The sequence below is a fragment of the Mytilus californianus genome, unplaced genomic scaffold (genome assembly GCF_021869535.1).
Source record: "Mytilus californianus isolate M0D057914Y unplaced genomic scaffold, xbMytCali1.0.p SCAF_2, whole genome shotgun sequence".
Classification (NCBI taxonomy): domain Eukaryota; kingdom Metazoa; phylum Mollusca; class Bivalvia; order Mytilida; family Mytilidae; genus Mytilus; species Mytilus californianus.
In genome coordinates this window covers 93225431-93247625 of record NW_026262668.1, presented here as the reverse complement: position 1 = coordinate 93247625, position 22195 = coordinate 93225431, and the positions used below count along the sequence as shown (strand labels likewise).

Below are 22195 nucleotides of genomic sequence, written 5' to 3'. Positions count from 1 at the left end.
ATTTACTTGATATTTAATTGAAAAAGAGATGTTATCTTGCGGAAAATCAAAGTCAGTTCAGTGTTAATTTAAATGTGATAACAGAATTCTGAGCGAAAGATGACGTGATATTGAGAGAAATGTCAGACAGATCGATTGAAGAAATTATTTATGTTGTAAGAAGTAAATGTTTATCTAATGGAAGAAGATTAATGGTTAGAATCTGAAATTTTTCATACAATTTTATCTAAAAATTTGATTAGTGCAGTAGAAATTGAATATATTAGGGGATATCAATTCTTTATATGATTCTCTACCTTTCTGTTTACCATCACATTCAGTTATAAATATCCTTGTTTCAATAGATAAAAAGCGGTTCCTACATGAGAAAGTATCAAATTCAATAGAAAATCTGTGAAAGTTCATAAGAATTTCCATAAACACTATGCTGTTGTCAATTACGATTTACCACAGTATATAAGAGTCTTAAGCTATTTCAGGAATATAACTTTTCCCATCTAGTTTTATGTCGTTACAAAGCAAAACAATTTCATGAGTTTCTCTGCATTTTTCCTATTGGCTTATTAAATGTTTAAACAAGGTGATGTATATTGTTGTTACTTTTTAACATCTTACATTTCTTAGATAAGGCTTAATTCAATTATAATTTGTACAAAAAGCCAATAAAATTATGAATGTTATTTATAATGAAATCTAAACAGTTATTGTACGTACTCCTCTATTTAATTATTTGCTGTTCATATTAGAAAGAGCATTCATTTGTAGTCATTTTATCCTTTATGCTAAATGAATGATTATTATTTTTTTCTAAGAATAAAATATCCGTCGTAATCGTAAACCTTATATCATATTAACTGACCTTGAGTTTAACACTGAGAAGTAACATCAAGATAAGCGATATCCACACAAATGAGGCCAGGAAAAGCATTAGAAGCAAAATGGTCCTGTAAAGAAAAGAAAATAACAGATTTTTTTTGCAAATTTGAATGAATTCTTTTTGTATAAATTTTGAGAATAAAAATGTATGAGCTCATTTATTATAAGGGGAAAAAGCCTTGCAGGAGATTTAGTAGATTTTCAGTCAGGGTATTTAATTTCTTGGAAGGTGAAATGTCCCATTGAGTAAATAAATAGCAATTGTCCCTGGTGGAGTTCATTCAATGGGGACTTAAAATCTCTCCTTGAAAACCAAGCAATCATTCATTATTTTTCTGTACAAAAAATAAACTCATAGTGATAAAGATACATGAACCAATACTGAATAATGACACATTATTAGACGAAAAGATAATAATTTGAAATTCATTCATTGTGAAAATCAAAAGATATTGAAAACAATATGATGAGAATACAATGAAGATATCGTTAACACAGGTGTAAGTGGTAATAATGTATTTATTTTAATGTGTGTTTGTGAAGCACCCATATAACTGTTCTATTGTATTGCGTACCAAATCATAAACCAAGTATCTTCGATAAGTTTCTTATAACAACTCAGTCGATGTCACTGTTGGTGGACGTTACAATAGCAAGGGTATCATCATCCCAAAGGTTGGAACTTGGCACGAAACATCATTGATGTGGTCATTGCGCTATTCATATAATGTTCAAAACTTTACTTCCTTATATAGATGGCCTTACTTAGATTCATCATAACTTTTGCCAATACTCAACTTCGTAATTCCTTTCTTTGTTCATATGTGTAAAATTACCAAAACATGGACATAGAACGTCACATCTGGTTTCATACAAAAAAGGGTCGAGAAAAATATTAAATTTGACAGTTGTAGGATATTAACCCTGTATCATTGCAGATGAAAATTTCTGAGTCATAAGCATCTATCTTGTGTGTTTCAAAGCACCATTTTTTTTCTTTGGTGTTTCTATAAAATATTTTGGAAACTTGAGGTGCCATGGTTACTAAAGCTAAGGAAAAAAGGGGTGAACATTTGATTGGTTAACTTCTTGTGAGGGTAATTATCTTGTATGCACTGAACCGTTATGTGAAATTTTTACTGTAGTAATGGATAGGATAAAACTTTACTCATGCTAAGTATTTCTTTATTCAAAACAACGATAAATTCTGCACATTTTTTTTTAAATGCCAATTTAACAAGGGACATAACTCTTTAAGAAATAATTGATCGGCACTGATTTTCAAACTCATCCAAGACATAGCTAATATAAACCTATGATATAAGTTTCATAAAAATCTGGCAAGAATTGTACACATGAGAGCGCTAACGATGCAATTTTCCATATAATTAATGTTTCCAAGGGCAGCACAACTCTTTTAAAAATAACTGATCCGCACTGATTTTCAAACTCGTCCAAGACATTGCTGATATAAATCTATGATATAAGTTTCATAAAAATCTGGCAAGAACTGTACACCTGAGAGTGCTAATAAGACCGGACGGACAGATGCACAGACGGACGAACGGGCACCCGGTATTTCCATATCCCTCGCAACGCGTTGCGCGGGACAAAGACTAATAGGGGAAAATAATGGTGGTATTACTCCTTCACAACTATTCTGATTTAAGCATTTGTACTATTTTGAATTTTCAAATATTTTGGCCACGATCGTCACTGAAGAGACATTAATTGTCGAAATATGCATCTGGTACAATAAATTTGGTACCGTTAATGTTACAATATAATTACAATTAGTTATCCGCACTTGCTCCTCATTTTCGTTAGATTGTTTATATGTCGCGCGTGACATATAAACAACCGAACAAAAATGATGAGCCAGCGCGGAGAACTAATTTTAATAAGATTGGTTAATGTTATTGCTACTAACTTTTAACAAAGCATTTTTAAGAATCATTACCTTGGTAGTACAACTGTTTGCATTCCAGCTGTACATAGGAGCATGATTAAGGAACATATCATGCTACTACTAAAAGCAAAGTCGTCTGCAGCATGGTACTAAAAAAAGACAATGACATTATTTACTATTATCCAATATGCCATAACGATAAACCATACGAAAATATACTCTTGTAAGAAGTGTTTAACTTCAACAATCACTAAATGATTACACTGAACTATAGTATAGTCTCACAAAATCCGAAATCCCTCTCCTAACTTAAATTTATGAAATAATTTGTACTAGTAAATCTGACATATTCTTAATTGAAATGGCATAGTTGTTCACTTGTACATCAATGGATAATATCTATTCTTGATCTGCACATATTTTCGTATCTAAACAAGATCTAAATATAATGTTAAATGGCACCATAATAGACTTTTATGCAATTCATTTAGATTGAAAAAGGCGTCTTTGGGACTTGCCAATGCTAAGAACATGTAAATAATAACGAAGGCTGTGAAATAAATTCTGAAACACGATAAAAAGGCACGTCGATAAAAACCTAAATCCATCTAAGGTCAAACTTGCCTGGTGGACCTTTGATTTCTTATAATTTAGAAATTTATAATCAGACAACTTAGGAAAGTTATGTTGAAAATCATGTCAGTACCGCAAAAAATGACTACTGAGCTGGTGATATCCTCAGGGACTAATAGATCTTCATTGAGAATGTTTTGCCGTTTTCTAACTGAGTATTAATTCGCAAGGCCATGGTAAATGCATATCAGGAGACACTTACCATGTCAACGCCCCCCCTTATCGTTTCATTTTGGTATCCATGCTATAACCTCAGAATTTTGTTTTGATATCTTGATTTGTATATTGTAAATCGATTTACGAGATTTGAACATCGGTAAACCATTGTTTCCTCTTATATTGCGGCGAGCAACCCAATCAACATAAAGAAGGGATTTGTGGTTGAAGGTCTTTATATACTTATTTAATTAAGATAGCCAAGTTTGACGTTGCAGCTTCAAAAATGGGAAAACTGAACATTATTGATCGATAGAAATTAAAAAATCATTTCTATGGTAGGCATATGCATTATTAAATCAGCAAAAACTGAGGGACTTTCATAAAAGACTATTTCAGTCAAATTTGGTTAATATTTGCTTAGTAGTATTAGATAAAAAATGGAAAAACACTTATTATTGTAAATATTGAGGCAATGAATTCTTGTTCCGTTTAAAAGAAAATTTTCGGTTGAATAAGAATAAAGACAAAACAGTGGTTTTTTTTCAGAGCAGTTATTTCCTGTTGTTGTCATCCTTTTTCAGAATTGTATTAAACGTTATCGTAAATGGCTGTCCACGCACTATTTCAGTAAACAGTGATTCAAATATGTCCACTAGTTTAAGATCAGATGGGTTTTATAGTATTACATTAAAATAATATATTTGATGAGTTTTGTCTATTAAGTAGTGCCGTTTCAACATTAAAGTAAACCATTCACATAATTTTATACTAAGTATTAAATGTACCCTTCGTTCTTTTGACGATTCCTTAAATCGTAAAGTAAAGAAGTTCACGTGATCTCTCTTCTCCCTGTCTACACTTCGTGCTGTCAGTGCAGATGCCAGGTATTTGTTAACACGGTCCTGAGGTTGTGGTTTGTTAGAATGTCTGTAACCAGGAAAAATAAGTTTATATACTACGTCCGATATCAAATGTTTAATTTTTAACGTTATTAGATATTAGTAGATTCCTCTTTCGATTGGGAAAACAATCAAACAAAGAATGAACTAAAGGTTTGAAACTAACAAAAATGAGAAAGAGGAATCTTGATATTAAATGCTCAACCTCATCATGTCAGACTTTTGATAAGAATTTGATAATAATAGTATTGATAATCAACAAAAGTTATTTTATACAAAGATTTCTCTTCATCTCACCTAATCATTCAAATAAATTATCTGAATCAAATTGGCACCTACAAATAGGCTGATATGAGTCATTTAATTGAAAAATGAAAGCTTTAACAAACATATTCATTGCCCCGATTTCGGTTGCATGGTTCGTAATTGCAATACTAACGATGAAGATATTACACAAATGATTACAACAATAACTCAAAAGGCTAACTTAATATATTTGTTCCCGATTCATGCAACTTTTGTATAAGACAATTATAATGTATGACGTTTAGTGGCAGAAATTCATAATTGAATTATACGCATCACATTTGATAATTGTTTGTTGGTTCAAAAGAATATAAATTGCGTTCCTTCTACTTTGAAATAATTTAACCAAATTGCAAAACATATCATTGTACTGCATACAAATTGTCATGTATAAAAGGCTGCACTGACAATTTATGTTTAAATGATATTAGAAATACAGATTTATTTATCAAATTTCTTTTATCCGGATCAATTTGTTCTCCAAAGAAACGGTAATGTTTCAGCTAAAACGCAACAACTGAGCATGCCTTCTTCACTTTCTCATACTGTATTGATTACTTTCGAGTCAGTCGAATATTAACAAGAAACAAACACACCTACATACCTTTCTTTGAAAGCTTTCCGAAGTTTGTCTGTTACTGAATAACCAAATTTTGTCTGGAATAAATGTAAATATGTATTCAATGGAATTCCACATATCCTTTAACTGATAGTACTATCCTGTAGTATTGAAATACAGTTTATTGCGAATGTAGGATACAACTTACGGTATCTTGATAAAAAAAAGAATCATTTCACAACCAGCTTTTTGTGGTAATATCATAGTAATAATTGTATTATAAAACTAAAATTTACGAATGTATCCTTCAAACCATCCTTTTACTGTGGTGTTTTTTTATGTTTGTTTTTTGTTTGTTTTTTTTTTTTTGTGAAATCATAGCATGTTAATAACCAGTTCATGTTTCGTGTGCCTTTTGATTCTCAACTGATGAAAATTAAAAAGTGGATTGATTACATACATTATGTATTTAATCCTTTTACATGTTCATGTGTTTGCTTTACGGATGTCATGAATCTCATCAGTGGCTGTCTTCAGTTACAATTTTGAAGTTTAGTTGATTTGTGTATTTGGCGAATTTTGGTATCTGGTGCAGTAAAATTATACCGTTCAATGTTTATTCACATCGGTTGGCATTCCAATACACCCAAATAAGTAATAAAACTAAGTTAGTGTTGTTATCCACGATTATGAATATATTGTCTGTAAAGTACTTGTCACCAAATTGACCAACAATGGTAATATGTTTCTTGAAAAATGAGATATGATAAGTAATCTTTATAATATGGATACATGATTAAATGAAAATTTTTGGTTATTTAATGCAGGTATGTCAGAATCTATATATTTGACCAAGTTAATACCATTAAGGTCCTTACCCTAAACAATATTCACTTATATCAAAGTCAATGCCTTTATTAAATAAAATTAACAGTACAAACAATTCCAAAACTCAACACAAAGGGTTGAAGAGCTGATATAACCGAAAAGGATCAAAAGAATATCCACACCCAGACAATGAATTAGAGCCTTTCGGGAGGGAGATACATGTGTTAAGGAATTCTTAAATTATATAATCGATCTTTTAATTCAATAACTTCAGCTGTTTTTGATGATTGGGAAAGACTTATGTATACATGTGAATAATAACGAAGGCTATGAAATAAGTTAAACAATGTTCAAATATATTTTCAATTTTCGTTATTTTGATACATCTGCAGGAAATAATGTGCGCTTATAACTTCACCTTATATTTTTGTTTTTCATTTTGAAACTAAAATGATTCGGATATTTTCGGAGCTTTTGTTTGATAAGTGCAAAATTATCAAGTAGTACATTACCATCGATGTACTGTTTTGAGTGAACCGGAAGTTGACATGAGAATGAAATTACAATGTATCAAACAGTGTAGCTAAAACAAATTTGATGTTGAACTTAATATCAAGTAGCTCTGTTGTGTAGTATCTGAACGAAATGAGAGGAATTTTTTCTATAACCGCATTACACTCAAAGAAAATAATGACACCTTGAAGTTACAGCCTACATGACTATGGACATTTTTATTATGTTTAGCATTTAATCAACACAGTGTGTATAATTAAAACCCAAACATGATATAAATGCAATTACAAAATCGGAAATATGATGGTTTACATTAATTGGTTAAAATCATAGCACCATAAAACTAAATTAAGAATATATCAGATAAGATAAAACAAACACACTAGAAAGCAACGTAAACATCATACTGCAAACATTTCGATTGTCTTACAAATTTTCTTGGCAGACATCTTTCGACTTTGTCAAGTGGTCTTTTCGATAAGAGTATTTTTGTAACACGATATCATAAACCTGAATTCTTTCATAATTTCTAATCACGTTTTAATTTCCAGTTTTTATTAACTGTCTCAGAATAGAGGAGCTCTTGTCAATTCTTGAAAATTTGCGAGTTAACATCACCAAAAACAAACTGTTATTACCGTAAAAGAACGTGTACAGTCCGTCTTCATGTACAATATACACTCCCTTTTTCGCCACGGACATTCAGGGAAAAAATTGTTTAGCCATTTGGTGAAACTCCGGTAAGTTTTAAGTTGAATGTGGTCTCTTACTTTAATTCCATGTGAGGTTAACACAAAGTGTCGTCGGTGGTGTAAGTTGCCAATCTGACTTTAACTTCCATAGATGTAAATTTTGACATAAGTAATTTATTTGCAAATGATTTATTCATAGCATCTGTTGGAAGCTCTTTTGACAAGTATTGGAAGGTATATACATGTAACTTTGTTAAAATATCGCTTAATTCTGTATACATGATTCTGGCCGAATTATATTCCAATTGTTGTTACCACAATCCCGTCCTCTTTTCCTCCTTATCGCCAAGTTTGTATAACATGAGTAGCAGGATCTGCTTACCCTTCAGGAGCACCTGAGATCACCCCCGGTTTTTGGTGGGTTTCGTGTTGCTCAGTCTTTGGTTTTCTTTGTTGTTTGTTTTGTGTACTGTTGTTTGTCTTTTGGTCTGTTACGTATTTTGTTACGGCGATAATCTTTGAATCTGAAGTAAACACTTGTGCAGCATTGGCTGCCTAAAATGATAATAATAAACATCACGAGTGTTTTAACAAGTAAAGATTACCCCCCCCCCCCCCCTTTAAACATTAAACGGAATTTAAAAAGTGGAAGTGTAAATCGCAAAACATTTTAGCGCAAGTATGCTGAAATCTCTAATTAATAGATATTACAACAAACTGTAAGTACCATAATGCTGTAACTAAATGAAATATTATTTAATTCATTAAACACTTTAATATTTTGAGGACTTTAACTATAAGAAAACACTAGCATCTCTCTTAAAATAACAAACCCAAACGAATAACCGATTACGTCTTTGATTTTATATATTGTTATGCAAACAATTATGTAGTAGTATCACTGCGCCAGAAAACATAATTATAAGTCGATCATTTAGGAAGGAAATAAAAAATCGTTAATCAATTTAAATATTGTAATAAAGGATAGTTAAATCGCATTAAAAAAACTATTTTTCATATTAAATCAAACAACACCATACTTTAACTTTATCTTCAAACAACCAAAGAATGTTAAAGTAAGGAAAATAAACTTGATCACTTGGAATTCAGGTAATCAATCGGTCAGTAACTAAAATGGCATCACTTGGTGGCAATAATGGCAAATGCCCTTAAAACGGTATAATGCTTATAACAAAAATATTTAGAAAAAAGAAATTCAATAGAGATTTGAATGTTTTTTAACATATTGACTCATTGGTAATATTCATAAAAGTTACACCTGAATATTTCAGTAATCTTTTAAAACGAATGTGTAATTCTGTATTTAACATCAAACCATCTTATATTTCATGACGTTTTAATGTTATAATTACAAGTAATTACATCGAACTAATGTTTCATATCAGCTGAAATTGATTCCCCTAATTCATATGTTGCATGGTATATTTACCAGTTCCAATATTGATAAGACTGTTAGGCTTAGTCAACATTATAAATACTTTTCTGCATAAAAATGGAACTTTTATGTTTCCTAATCACAGATTTTATTGATATTTTCTAATATTAATTTGATGCATGACTTGATTTGGTATACTGTATTAAAAACTGTAACTATAAAATGACATTAAAGAAGGTTTAAAACTGATCACTGCTGTCAGACATTAAATAACATTATAGCACAATCCATGTAACTGAATATTCCTTTATTATCTCAATCGAATACTTTAAAAGTAGCATTTGACAGAGGTCATTTGTCCACAATTATAAACATATTCATTTTTCGTGTAAAAGCGAACCGTATAAAAATCAAAATAACAAAAATCCGAACTCTAAGGAAAATTCAAATTGAAAAGGCCTTTGTCAAATGACAAAATCAAAAGCTCCAACACATCAAACAACAAGAATGTGTCCATAGTATACGGTTGCCCCACTCAGTTATAGGACAAACGCCAAATTTCATCCTAAAATTTAGGAGATATCAAATTGCACAATTTATTGATGTTAATTAATCCATTCAACATATTACAACCTCTTATCAGACTCCCTGCTGGTAGAGATTAGAAAGTCAGATGAATGGGTATGAAACTTTTATCTGTGACCATGGTAATCAGACCACTGACCACAGAGACAAATGTATAATTCAGAATTTGTAGAAGAACACTATTTTATAGGACCTTATAGAGTGAAATATGTTCAAGGAATACAACATATGTGTTAATTATATATATATATATTTAAGGAGTTATTTGTATATATGTTTGAAATAATTAGTTGCAGAAATGATTTACTAAATTAATAGTGACAAAAGCATATCAATTGCGATTCAAGGATTTTGAAAAGGGGAGGCACCAAGGCACCGTAAGGAGTATCTACATCTGAATATGACCTTGTTTAAGTCTTGAATTTAAATTATTGGAAAATATTTTGTATTAACATCGTTATCTAAAAAATAATTCAAAATTTGCTCAGGGTTCAATCTCTTGATTATGTAGAAGCTTCAGTCAAAGTTTTGTAAAATTCCATGAAGGTTTGGCAAAATTATTCAAAATCTTTCACAACAGACTATACCTAAAAAGTTGACTGCCAAAAAACAATTTATTTGTAAATAACGAAAGAATGGGTGGAAAATTCAAAATTTTAAATCTACATGTCAGGTATTTATTGAGTATGAAGAATCTTCTTTCAAAGTTTCCTGAAAATGAAGGTTTGAGAAAGGTTATTGATATTTTGTTAACTTTAACCATAAACTGTATCTAAATGTTTACTAAACAAAAATAATTCTAATCATCAGCAAAATACAGAAAAGTTAAAATAAAAAAAACAAAAATTCTTAAGTTGCCATTTTGTGGTCATGATGAAAATTCTGTCCCTGTTCATAAAATTCCATAAAGTTATTGATATTTGGAAACTTTAACCCAAGACTAAATCTAAATATTAACGTCAAAAAAGCCTTTTATCAGTAAAATAAGGAAAATTGATACAAATATTTTAAATTTCACTCTTGATCTTGAAGAACCTAACTTATAATATCATTCAGTGATGCTTCGACAAAATTATAGATGTCTAAGAAAAACTAAAACTTCTGACTGTATCTAAATAAACTCATCATAAATACCAGGCATCTAATTTTGAACGTCTGACACACGTTTAGTCTAATTATAAATCTAAATGTTGATGACACGACTAGAGAAGGATTAGTTAAATTAGTTAAATTTTTTACTTTGGTAATAGGGTTACTAGTATCTAATATTCGTCATCTTATTGTTTTTAATCGACCCTAGGTATCATCCCCCTTTTTGTAAAATTATTATACAATCATGTATTCTATAAGAAGTACTTAAGTTCAGGATATAAATGGACATTATAGGAGTGTGAGCTTTTCGAATCGTATGTCGAAACTGAGCGGAACAAGTTAGGCCGGCAGGGATAGCATTAAGTAATTAATTAATTTATAAGAACTTTCGTTTGATATGGACAAGACTTTTTTCTCTGTAGGATCCTGAACTTCAAGAATACTGGTTTATTATAGGCGAGCAAGTAATCAATGGAAAATTTATAATCCAGGGCTTGTATTTCCTATCATGATTTCCTTGGTGGAGGGTTGCTGCTCACAAGGAAGATATTAAACCAAGAGTTCCAAGTTGTGAAGTTGAAATCATCCGTTCGTAAATTTTACGGACGCCATCACGAGTTGGTTGACCGTTACGGAATATCCGTTTCACAGATAGCAGATATGTTCCTAATGTCGTAACTACAATCCCGTCTCCTTTTCCCGAATGTGACCTACCGAATTTTACTTATCACCGGGTTTGTACTAACACGACAGGTGCCACCTGTGGAGCAGGACCTGCTTACCCTTCCGGAGCACCTGAGATCACCCCCGGTTTTTGGTGGGGTTTGTGTTGATCAGTCTTTAGTTTTCTATGTTGTGTTTTGTGTACTATTGTTTTTCTGTTGGTCTTTTTATTTTTTAGTCATGGCGTTGTCAGTTTATTTTCGACTTATGAGTTTGAATGTCCCTTTGGTATCTTTCGCCTCTCTTTTATAATTGACTAATAAGACATCATTATAACATCTCAAATTTTAACATTTTGTTCTTTTTTTATCTTAAGATACTGTGTATACATTCTACTTCATACGAGTAAGAGAACAAGTGAAAAACAAAACAGGGAAACGAAGTCCGTGACAATTAAGATACCAACTGTATGTTTTGAAATAAAATAGCGAATGTAACAATTACTGTGAAAGTAATTTTATTCATGGGTAACAATTTTCGTTTTTTGAGCAAAAGTTACATGTTCGTGGGGTCTTAAGTTTGTAGATTTTAGTTTTTCTGAAAAATTAATCGAGTGAAGAATTTGAAGCAATTAGAAACGAAGAATCTTGAAAATAATCATAAGATGTTTTTGAATTATTAGCTGGACATTGCAAAATAAGTGTTTATTTTCACTTACTTGTTCTACAGGAAATGAGATGATATGCCATTACTAAAGAACATTGATTTCCTGACAGCACACATCACAAAAATTTTAAGATCTTACTTTTAAAAGACATATACTTACAAACTTGGACCCAGATTGTTTTGACTCATCAGGTTGTGGTGTCAACACATTGGAGAACGGAATTTCAGCATTAAACTTGACAGACTGCATCAGGCGAATCACGCAACTGGATACATTCCTAAATGATAACTTCTTTGCTCGAATGTTACTCATATCTGACTTGTTTAAGAATTTACTTGGTATCTGAATAAATTAAAAGAATTTTAATGTGAAATTATAAACTGAACAAAGGTCGTTTAAAAGACGATGACACAATCTTATTTCTTTCATGTGCTAACCTTATTTATAAAATACCTTTGACTACCTGTAGCTGTGCTATAGTCATGATTGACTGAGAACATTAAAAAACAGATAGTTCACTTTTTTGGCTTTTTGGTTGAATCCTAGAATGTTTTATGATTGTTATCATGTGTATATCCCATATCCCAATTTTCAAATCCATTAAAATGAAAAGAAATAAAAATAAAAAAACTTAACTATTATATTATATTCCAGTATACCTTTCTTATCCTTATATTCTGAGTCACAATTGTTCGGAACTTTTTTCATAAGGTTTTATGGCAGGATATCTTTCATACTGGCAATATCAAGGTTTCTATTTATCAGACTTAGGTTGATGATAGATTGAAAAACACCATCTTCATAAACACGTAAAAAACATGTATTACATCACTGATGCCACCAATGAATAAATTAAGAGTTTATCGTAAAACATTATAGATATTAAAGAACTTTTTTTTGAACACATTTTTAAATTTTCTAAGTCTTTCATTTATTCTTCTTAGAATTTTATCAAATGGTGCAAGTATGCAGGAATACGTTCAATATGTCTTGCCAATAATTATAATCCGATTTCCTATAAATATTATTATTTTGAACGCCAAAGAAAACAAATTCACTTTGTTTTTAATTGTACTGACAGATTACAGTAAAAGCAAAGTAACTGTTCATTTTGCATCTCAGGAGCTCTTTGATGTTAAAGTAAATATTTCAGAAATAACATAATTGCCTAGATGTACTCAATTAGAAGATCGAAAAAATGAATAAAAATCAATCATATTCATGTTTTCTGAAGTTAAGAAAAATTTCAAGACCTGAAAAAGGAGATAAGAAATGTTTGACCTTTGTTGTATATACTATAAGGATTTGTTGGAGCACAAAGATAATACGTTCTGTCATGTTACAGTCATTCCCTAGTGGCTGATTTTTAAAGCTTGATATAAATTTTAGGGAGACTTTAACATACCTCAATTCTAATAAAATAACTTGAAAGGCTAAACTGTGTAAACATCAGATCTTTAGCCTAACAACACATTTCCTATCTTAAATTTGGTTAATTAATGTATTGATTTTTACTGCCAATTATGTTGAGAATATTGTTTGAATTGGTGTTTTTAATTTACTGCATCATATTCTGGTGCTGTAAGATATAACGAGAAATTGCCTTTCTATGCCTTAAGATGAAAATAAATTTTATATCTAATCTGATGATTTAGTTTGTGCTTTCAGCAATAGTGTAATCTAAATAAGATGTTAAAGTTCAATAATAAATAAATTAAAGACAGATGAAAAGAAAATCATAAGAAACTCTTTTTGCTTGGTAAAATAAGGTTTTATATATATTCACAGACTTTCTGCTTATTGGTGAAGGCAATGAGATTAACATATTGAATCAAAATTAGTTCTAATTGTGACATTATGAAAAACAGGAAAATTGCAGTAAATGACATTATGATTTACATGACTTTTGTAATAATAAATTCTTTGTTCTTTTTTTATCTCTAATGCCTGTGAGTATATTTGTAGTACATCATCTCAATACATTCTAGAGTTTTTATAAGTTATTTTTATAATATCCATAAATAATATATACCCTTCGAGGATGATTAGATTTGATCAAATATGTTTCTATTCCTTTCTCTTTAAGAAATTGGTTTCTTTCTCCGCCATCTCCTGGTTCTGTTTCAAATTCACCTTGAAGATTGTCTAATGTTTCTTTTGTAATGTGGACACGTCTACAAGTTGTTTGAAATATTCATTAAACATTTACATTAACTACACATATAGAATTGAGAATTCAAACGGGGAATGTGTCAAAGAGACAACAAGCCGACCAAAGAGCAGAAAACAGCCCAAGGCCACATATGTTACAGTTCATCTGAAAATACTAATTGATCAGGATTGTGTTTCTTAAAAGGTTCCTTAGTACAAAATTGTGAGTACAGCTTCTGCTTAAAAAAATTAAAAAGCTCATTTTCAACTAGTCCAAACCAAGAAAGAAAGACAAATTTCTCATTGAATATCACAAAAGAAATTGTTCAATGAACTGACTGTTTTCAACTTCTTCAGTATTCTGTTTAAAAATATATCTTTGGAACATTTTCAAACAAAATTTATTTGTATTACAATTCAAATGTGTCTGTAATTAACTGTAACAGAACTAACGAAATATGCATCCGTGACATGCAAAATTGCATGAGTATATTTTACTCAACAATCACGTTTGTTAAATGTTCATTTTGTTTCATTAAATTCTCTTGTAAAAAACGTAACATGTCGATAAAACATGGAACAGTAATTGTGTGTTGTAACATTTCCCACGTACAAATGATCTGCTTAGATTTTTATATCTATTCCAATTAGCTAATTAGAAGTAAAATTAAACACAAATGTTTTTCCATAACATTTTTATTTCATGAGGAGATATCAAGAATGAGTTCAAGAAATGTACACAATTTGAGCAAATCTTAAATCATCAATTAAAGATTACTGTAAGTATAAAATGCTATGACAACTAGACTATAAGGTACTCTCTTAAATCAATCCCATAAGTGTTTAACATGTTATTTTATTAAAATGTTACCCAGGAATGCCTCCACTTTCCATTTGATTGGCTAGTGTCACGTCATTACTCCATACATCGTATTGCCATTTTTTTAGTCCAAGAACACCGCATAAAACTCGACCTGTATGTAATCCAACCCTCATGTTCAGTTGTATATCACTTGTTTCACATACAGAGCTAAAATAAAATAAAAAAAGCATTAACATATAAATGTCCAACTAACCGAGGGTACAATTCTCGAGAACTGAAGTTTACAACATTGAATGAAATAAATAACGAGTCTGGGTTACATCAATGCTATATTTTGCCAAATAGATTTTACAAAACAAATTGAATTTCTATACGGGATAGATTTAAAAACATTTCATGATATAAGCACGTAAACAGCTTAACCATTAGGGTACACTTCTTAAATAACACCTAAATCGAATATTAATAATATACTACAGATTCTCCATTTGTCAATTATATTTGATTGATAAATTGATTAATTGGAGTTTAACGCCACTTTCAGCTGCCAGTTTTTATTGTCGAAGAAGGAAGACGGAGTGACCGGAGTGACCGGAGAGAACCACCGACCTTCGGTGGGAAAACTTACAATCCTAGTCAATTACAAATTGGAGTCTAACGAACCTGCTGCCACGTGTTGGGATCGAACTAACACCCTGATAAGCTATTGATACAGTAGTTGAACTCGGCTACCGAGGCATCAAAAAAATATATTTAACAATGTGCTCGTTTATATAAACGTAGAAAACTCATTGATAGAGTTCCAATTTTTTATATCATTACAAATATTTCTAAGTGTCATGGATCAAAGATTAAGGACTCCTGGAGTACACAACTTATGGTATTTCTATTGGGTTGGACTGGGTCATGATAAGAGCCACATTTACTGTATATTTCTATCATATATAATTCCAAACGCTATGACGTAAGTCCTCTTAAACCTCATATTTTCTATGTAAGCCAAAATCAATTACAACATGTCATAATCTGGTCTTTAAGTTCCATATTAATTTGAAATATTTCTATCAAATATAGTCTCAAAAACCATAGTATATATACTACCACAATCATACTTACTGTATAGCCTCTATCATGTCAAGTCCCATCTCTACAACACATTTGGCATGATCTGGTCTTTCTTCTGGTAAACCACTTACACAATAATAACAATCCCCTAGAATTTTGATTCGCATACAGTTATTTTTCTGAAAGAACGAATTTTATTTAAAATAAAATAATTATCATGATACATTACATGGAGTACCTTTAAATAAAACATGTTTTTGTTCAAGATCTTCTTTCATGACTAATTGTTAGAAAGTTTCCGAAGACTATAGTAATAAATATTGACCAATACTATATTAGATGTGCACAAAGCATGTTTGGATATCAAAATAAACATAAATCTTAGGAGAGCACACAAAACCATAACATGTCTTTTTTCTTCCGACGACAGTTACACGAATGGGTTTTACTCATTGTCGAAGGCCGTACGGTGACCTATAGTTGTTAATTTCTGTGTCATTTGGTCTCTTTTGGAGAGTTGTCTCATTGGCAATCATACCACATCTTATTTTTAAATCTAGGAAAAAACAACTTTGTCGGGTACGTTCGATACCAGCACTTCTAATCATTTTGGAGCAGGCAAAAGAGGACCGGTCTTTACAGGAAAGTAAAACCCGTGGAAAATCAACTACATAAACAGGATAAAGCTTTATTTTACTGAATAACATAATCTTTATATAGTTTAGGACGCATTTATAGTATTAGAATCAAGTAAACAGTATTAAATCCATGTGCATGATTCACAAGAGGGCAGAGCGCCAATAGTGAAGTGTCGACCTAGTAATAGATGCTTTAAAAACAAGTATTTCGCAATACTTAGTTTGATAAAAGTGTTTTCGGAATAACCTTCATCAGGTAAAATATATGCCAAATGTTTGAAAGACAAAACCCATTAAGCATATGACGCATACAAAACCAAACCAGGCCTAAAGTTAAGAACAATCTCCGTTTATGAACAACTATGCGAATAATGCTAAGCTTAATTTATCAGTTAAAAAACTGTAATTTGAAGTTTCAAGTAAACAAAATCAACATCAAAGTAACATATTCCTGTAGGGTGATACCAAGGAGAGAAACACAAGTCATTATATCGACTTATAATGATACCAAATATGTTGTTCGTAACACGTGCTAATTATATAAATCATTCATTAGGGGCATAAATCAAAAATCAAAACGAGCATTCACAAACAATTATAGAAGCGTATACACACAAATATATAAATGCAATAAGCCTTAGTATTATGAAGAAGAAAAGAATATGCAGTAAAGCATCAACTTACTAGTATATACTACTGGGCAGATCATGAAACTGACAATAGAGCAAAACGCTACAGTAAAAACTAAATGATAGAGATTGACCTAACTTGATCTGCACATTAGACAGTTCTTGAATAACCATGAAGTCAGAGTTTTGAAAGGAAACATTCAATCAACCATTTAATTTGTACCGACACAAAACTTGATAGACACAACACAGTTTTTTTTTCTGGAATGATCTTGATCAGGTACTATGTCTAATATAAAAAAAAAACAAGTTGTTTTCTTTAAAACAAGTTGCTTTCTTTAAAAAAGAAAAGCAATACGTGAACCTAAGACCGCTGACTGCCGGGTCACCAAAAGATTGTTGCTGAATTTGTGTTTGCTTTTGAATTGAAATAATTGACTGTGAATAGAAGAAGCCAGTTGAAAGTGTGTATTTACAGCTACTATTTGAATATACATTTTAAAGCTCGACTATTTTATTTATTACTTGGGAATGTACATAATTTTTCCGATGATAACCCTTTTGCAAATCCCAATTTCTACAAATCGGATGACTTATGCAAATTGCACAAACCAATCGCAATATAAATTTATGAGCTCAGTTTGCTTTATAATCTGGAATTCTTGGTGCATTTATTTTATCTATCACATCCTTATATTTTGTTTCCTGCATGGATGCCTTCATATTCTCAACTCGTTATTGAAGCTGTCTGGACACATGGTAGATGTTGTATAGATAAATTTAAAGTCCAATTTCCATGTGCGGTGAAACCTGTGGCATGCAATTGATTTGAACCTCTTATAAAGAGACTTATTTTGGTTTCATAAAACATCTCAAATTTTAAGGATTTCCTGATTTTACCTAAATCAATTCAAATATTCTACAGGGAAACTTGGCGAAGAATATCTTAATTCAGAAGTTTTATGCATACCTGTACATACTCTTAAGATAACCAATTTATATAAAAAGGTATGTAGATATAAAAAGATACCAGAATTAAAATGATGTACGCCAGACGCAAGTGTGCAAGTTAAGTCTACAAGAAAGCATCAGTGACGCTCGAATGAAAAAAGTTAAAAGGCCAAATAAATTACAAAGTTAAAGAAGCTATTCCTTGGGTATACAATCCTTAGCTTTTCGAAAAGGTCAAAGTTTATAATAGGACAGTGACTCAAAAAAGAAACAAAAGAGAAACAGCTAGAGGTCAGAATACCGTTAGTAATGATGACCGTGCTTGAAAGTTACATGTCAAGCTCTTACTGCCGTGTCCTGAATTTAGAAAAGAAATACGTAAATGCGCTTTCACGAGTGAAATTAATATTATTGCATGCACGCGGTATTTTAGCGCACGAAATAGTAAATAGAAAGCATACGCACTGATACTCAGGAAAAGAATACGCATTTGCGTCATCACATATATTAATCTAATAGTTGAATTCGAATGTCAAACTACCTACCTCAAGTGTTTTGACTCCGGATTCATTGACATTTTATTCGGAATTTTTGAGAACGCAAACCGATAGTTTGCGTTTGAAATGTGATCTTAAATGTGAATGAATCAAGACGTGTATGATAGTTGGTCAACACAGTGAATACAATTTTCAAAACCGTACCATATTACAAATATGTAGATGCTATAAGGTTAAACAATTAAAACAAACAAACAAAATTAGAATTGAAATTTGATAATATTATACGTTCCTGTTAGTAATTTTTTCCGACAATTTTGAGTATATATAATATCAATAAACACAACCGTCAAGTATTTACGGATGGGCATTTTATTTATCAAATGAATCTATTTTTAAATTCTAACATTCCACTATATATAGATATAAGAAGATGTGGTATGAGTGCCAATGAGACAACTCTCCATCCAAGTCAAAATTTATAAAAGTAAACCATTATAGGTCAAAGTACGGTCTTCAACACGGAGCCTTGGCTCACACCGAACAGTAAGCTATAAAGGGCCCCAAAAATTACTAGTGTAAAACCATTCAAACGGGAAAACCAACGGTCTAATATATATAAAAAAACGAGAAACGAGAAACACTTATGAACCACATCAACAAACGACAACTACTGAACATCAGATTCCTGACTTAGGACCGGTGCAAACAATTCCAGCGGGTTTAAACGTTTTAACGGTACCAAACCTTCACCCTTATCTGAAACAATAGTGTAACCTCACAACATAGAAAAAAACACTATAAAATATCAATTGAAATGGCTTAACTCAATCAAAAGACATATTAACACCAGTGAACATACACTGAACAAATAAATTTGATCTATGATACACCGAACAGTAAGCTATAAAGGGCCCCAAAAATTACTAGTGTAAAACCATTCAAACGGGAAAACCAACGGTCTAATCTATATAAAAAAACGAGAAACGAGAAACACTTATGAACCACATCAACAAACGACAACTACTGAACATCAGATTCCTGACTTAGGACCGGTGCAAACAATTCCAGCGGGTTTAAACGTTTTAACGGTACCAAACCTTCACCCTTATCTGAAACAATAGTGTAACCTCTCAACATAGAAAAAAACACTATAAAATATCAATTGAAATGGCTTAACTCAATCAAAAGACATATTCACACCAGCGAACATACACTGAACAAATAAATTTGATCTATGATACAATGTTAATACAAAATAAATAAACTAAGGGAAGAAGAATAAAAGTAACATGTTATACCGCTGTGAAATGTTAAACAATTTAAGAAAAACAATATACTTGAACAAAAATATCAGCCATTTGCAATTACTTTAAACGCAGGTAAATGAAAATAATTTTGTTGTTAGGTATACATGTACAGTTCAAATAGAGAAAGGAAATGTTTTTACAAAATAAATAATTTTGATGTTCATAGTACGAAGAAGTGAAAATTTATATATGAATATATTACTATACAAAATAAAAGCAAAGACTAAAATAGTATAAATAATTAACATTATGATAGTAATTAAATTTTGTTATGATTATTATAAATTATTATTACGTTTTTTTGTGAGCTGCAAGGATTTAAAATCTTTGTGAATAGAAAACACACAAGTATTTTTATTCACGACCGTTTAAAATTCAAATACTTAATTAATTGGGTCTTTCCACTTTTCCGTGGAAAGACCTATTGCTTTTGTTCTGATTATTTTTAGGTCTTTACACTTTTCGGTGGAAAGACCTATTGTATTTGTTCTGATCATTATTTTTTTTTTCTTCTTCCGCCACTTTCATTTCTTGCGTATAAATTTTGTTTTGCAAGATGTCGCTTAGATGTTTGGTATATGATATCGAACAGTTTATGCGCCTTTGAAATTCACCCTGCGTACCGAATACTTTTCTTTGTAGGAGTTATCTCCCCGAACACTGTTTTCCTTGTGACTGCATCTCCTCTGTAACCGTATAAAAAAGCGACAAATTAATTTTATAAAATTGCTCGTTTTATCCTTCGCATGATTTGTCCAATTTTGACCGAAGCCATACAAACACTCCATATGAGAGTTATTTCCCCTTATGCATTTGATATAAGTGATTTGCATTTCTATCTTGTAAACCATAAGTGATAGAGACCTAGGATCTTTTTATTTGAGGTCCTTGGTCCAAAAAAAAAGAAGAAAATAAGGTCAAGGTCAGAGGTCAAGGTCATATTTTAAATTTTGATTTTGGCTTATTTTCAATTCTTTTCAAAAACGGTATAAGATATTGACAACATATTTTTACTAAATTGTAAGTTGTGACATGTCGTAACACAAAAATTTTGGTTGAAAGGGTACACTAACACTAAATTGAAGTGTTCTCCCCTCTTATTTAAAAAAATAGGCATATAGTGATATAACTCATTAACCACTTATAATTAAGACCTATGGTCTTTTGATTTGAAGCCCTTGGTTTATGACCTTGAAAATGAGCTCAAGGTCATTGGTAAATTTGACGTTCTAGATATTGACCTTTGCTTTTACCTCATATGTATACATGATAAAGCCATGGGACTTTTTGCATTACGTTGCAAGACACTTGACCATGGAAAAGCCAACCGGAAGTGACCATGTGTAAACCGAAAGTAGCTATTTTTTGTACTTATGAAATGTAAAAGTATATTGAACCATATATTTTTTGGAATCAGTATCAAGTAAACTATCAAATAAAACCGGAAGTGACATCTTTCAAACCGGAAGTAACAATTTATCTCCCTTATTTTGAAAAAAAAATGTATAGAAACCATGTATTTTTGGAATCAGTGTACAATAAACTATCATTAGACGCTGAGTATGATATTTAAAACCAAATTTTAATAGTTATATTTCAAAATAGATCTTTATGAGTGGAAAGACCTTCAATTGTTCTCTGAACAATTGGTTTTTATTTTATTTTTTTTTTCTTCCGCCTAATTTTTTTTTTTTTGCTGTTTTGTTGTTTCGCAAGATGTTGCTTAGATATTTGGAATATGATATCGAACAGTTATTACGCTTTTGAAACTGACACTGCGTAACCGAATACTTTTCCATATAAGAGTTATCTCCCAGAACACTGTTTTTCTTGTTATTTTTCAAACTTCGCAACCGTACAAGAAACCGACAAATTTATTTTTCCAAATTGCTCGTTATATCCTCAGGATGTTTCGTTTAATTTTGACCAAAGCCGTATAGAGATTCCTTATGAGAGTTATTTCCCCTTTTGTATTTGACATAAGTGAAATGTATATGTAACTGAAAAACCATAAGTGATAGAAGCCTAGGGTCTGTTGATTTGAGGTCCTTTGTCCATAAAAATGAAAATGAGGTCAAGGTCAAAGGTCAAAGTCATGTTCAAAATTTTGATTTTGGCTTGTTGTCACTAATTTTCAGAAATCTTGTAAGATATCGACAAAACTTTTTTACAGAATTGTTAGTTGCGACATGTCGTAACACATAAATTTTAGTTGAAAGGGTATGTAGACATTTAATGGGAGTTTACGCCCTTTTTATATCTAATATTAGTAGTATGGTAATATAACTCATTAACAATATATAGTAGAGGCCTAGAGTCTTTTGATTTGAAACCCTTGTTTCACGACCTTGAAA

The 22195-nt window shown here is 31.0% G+C and overlaps 1 protein-coding gene across 1 annotated transcript in view; it reads right to left on the bottom strand.

The window, feature by feature from the left end:
- LOC127730412 (adenylate cyclase type 1-like) overlaps nucleotides 1-22195 on the bottom strand; it is a 92512-nt gene that overhangs the window by 26705 nt on the left and 43612 nt on the right. Inside the window, exons 5-12 of the mRNA XM_052238814.1 lie at nucleotides 15868-15995; nucleotides 14800-14958; nucleotides 13810-13951; nucleotides 11937-12119; nucleotides 5387-5439; nucleotides 4363-4504; nucleotides 2837-2934; nucleotides 860-944 (exon numbers count right to left, since the gene is read on the bottom strand). Coding sequence (XP_052094774.1) covers nucleotides 860-944; nucleotides 2837-2934; nucleotides 4363-4504; nucleotides 5387-5439; nucleotides 11937-12119; nucleotides 13810-13951; nucleotides 14800-14958; nucleotides 15868-15995 — 990 coding nt within the window. The remainder of the gene's footprint in view (nucleotides 1-859; nucleotides 945-2836; nucleotides 2935-4362; nucleotides 4505-5386; nucleotides 5440-11936; nucleotides 12120-13809; nucleotides 13952-14799; nucleotides 14959-15867; nucleotides 15996-22195) is intronic.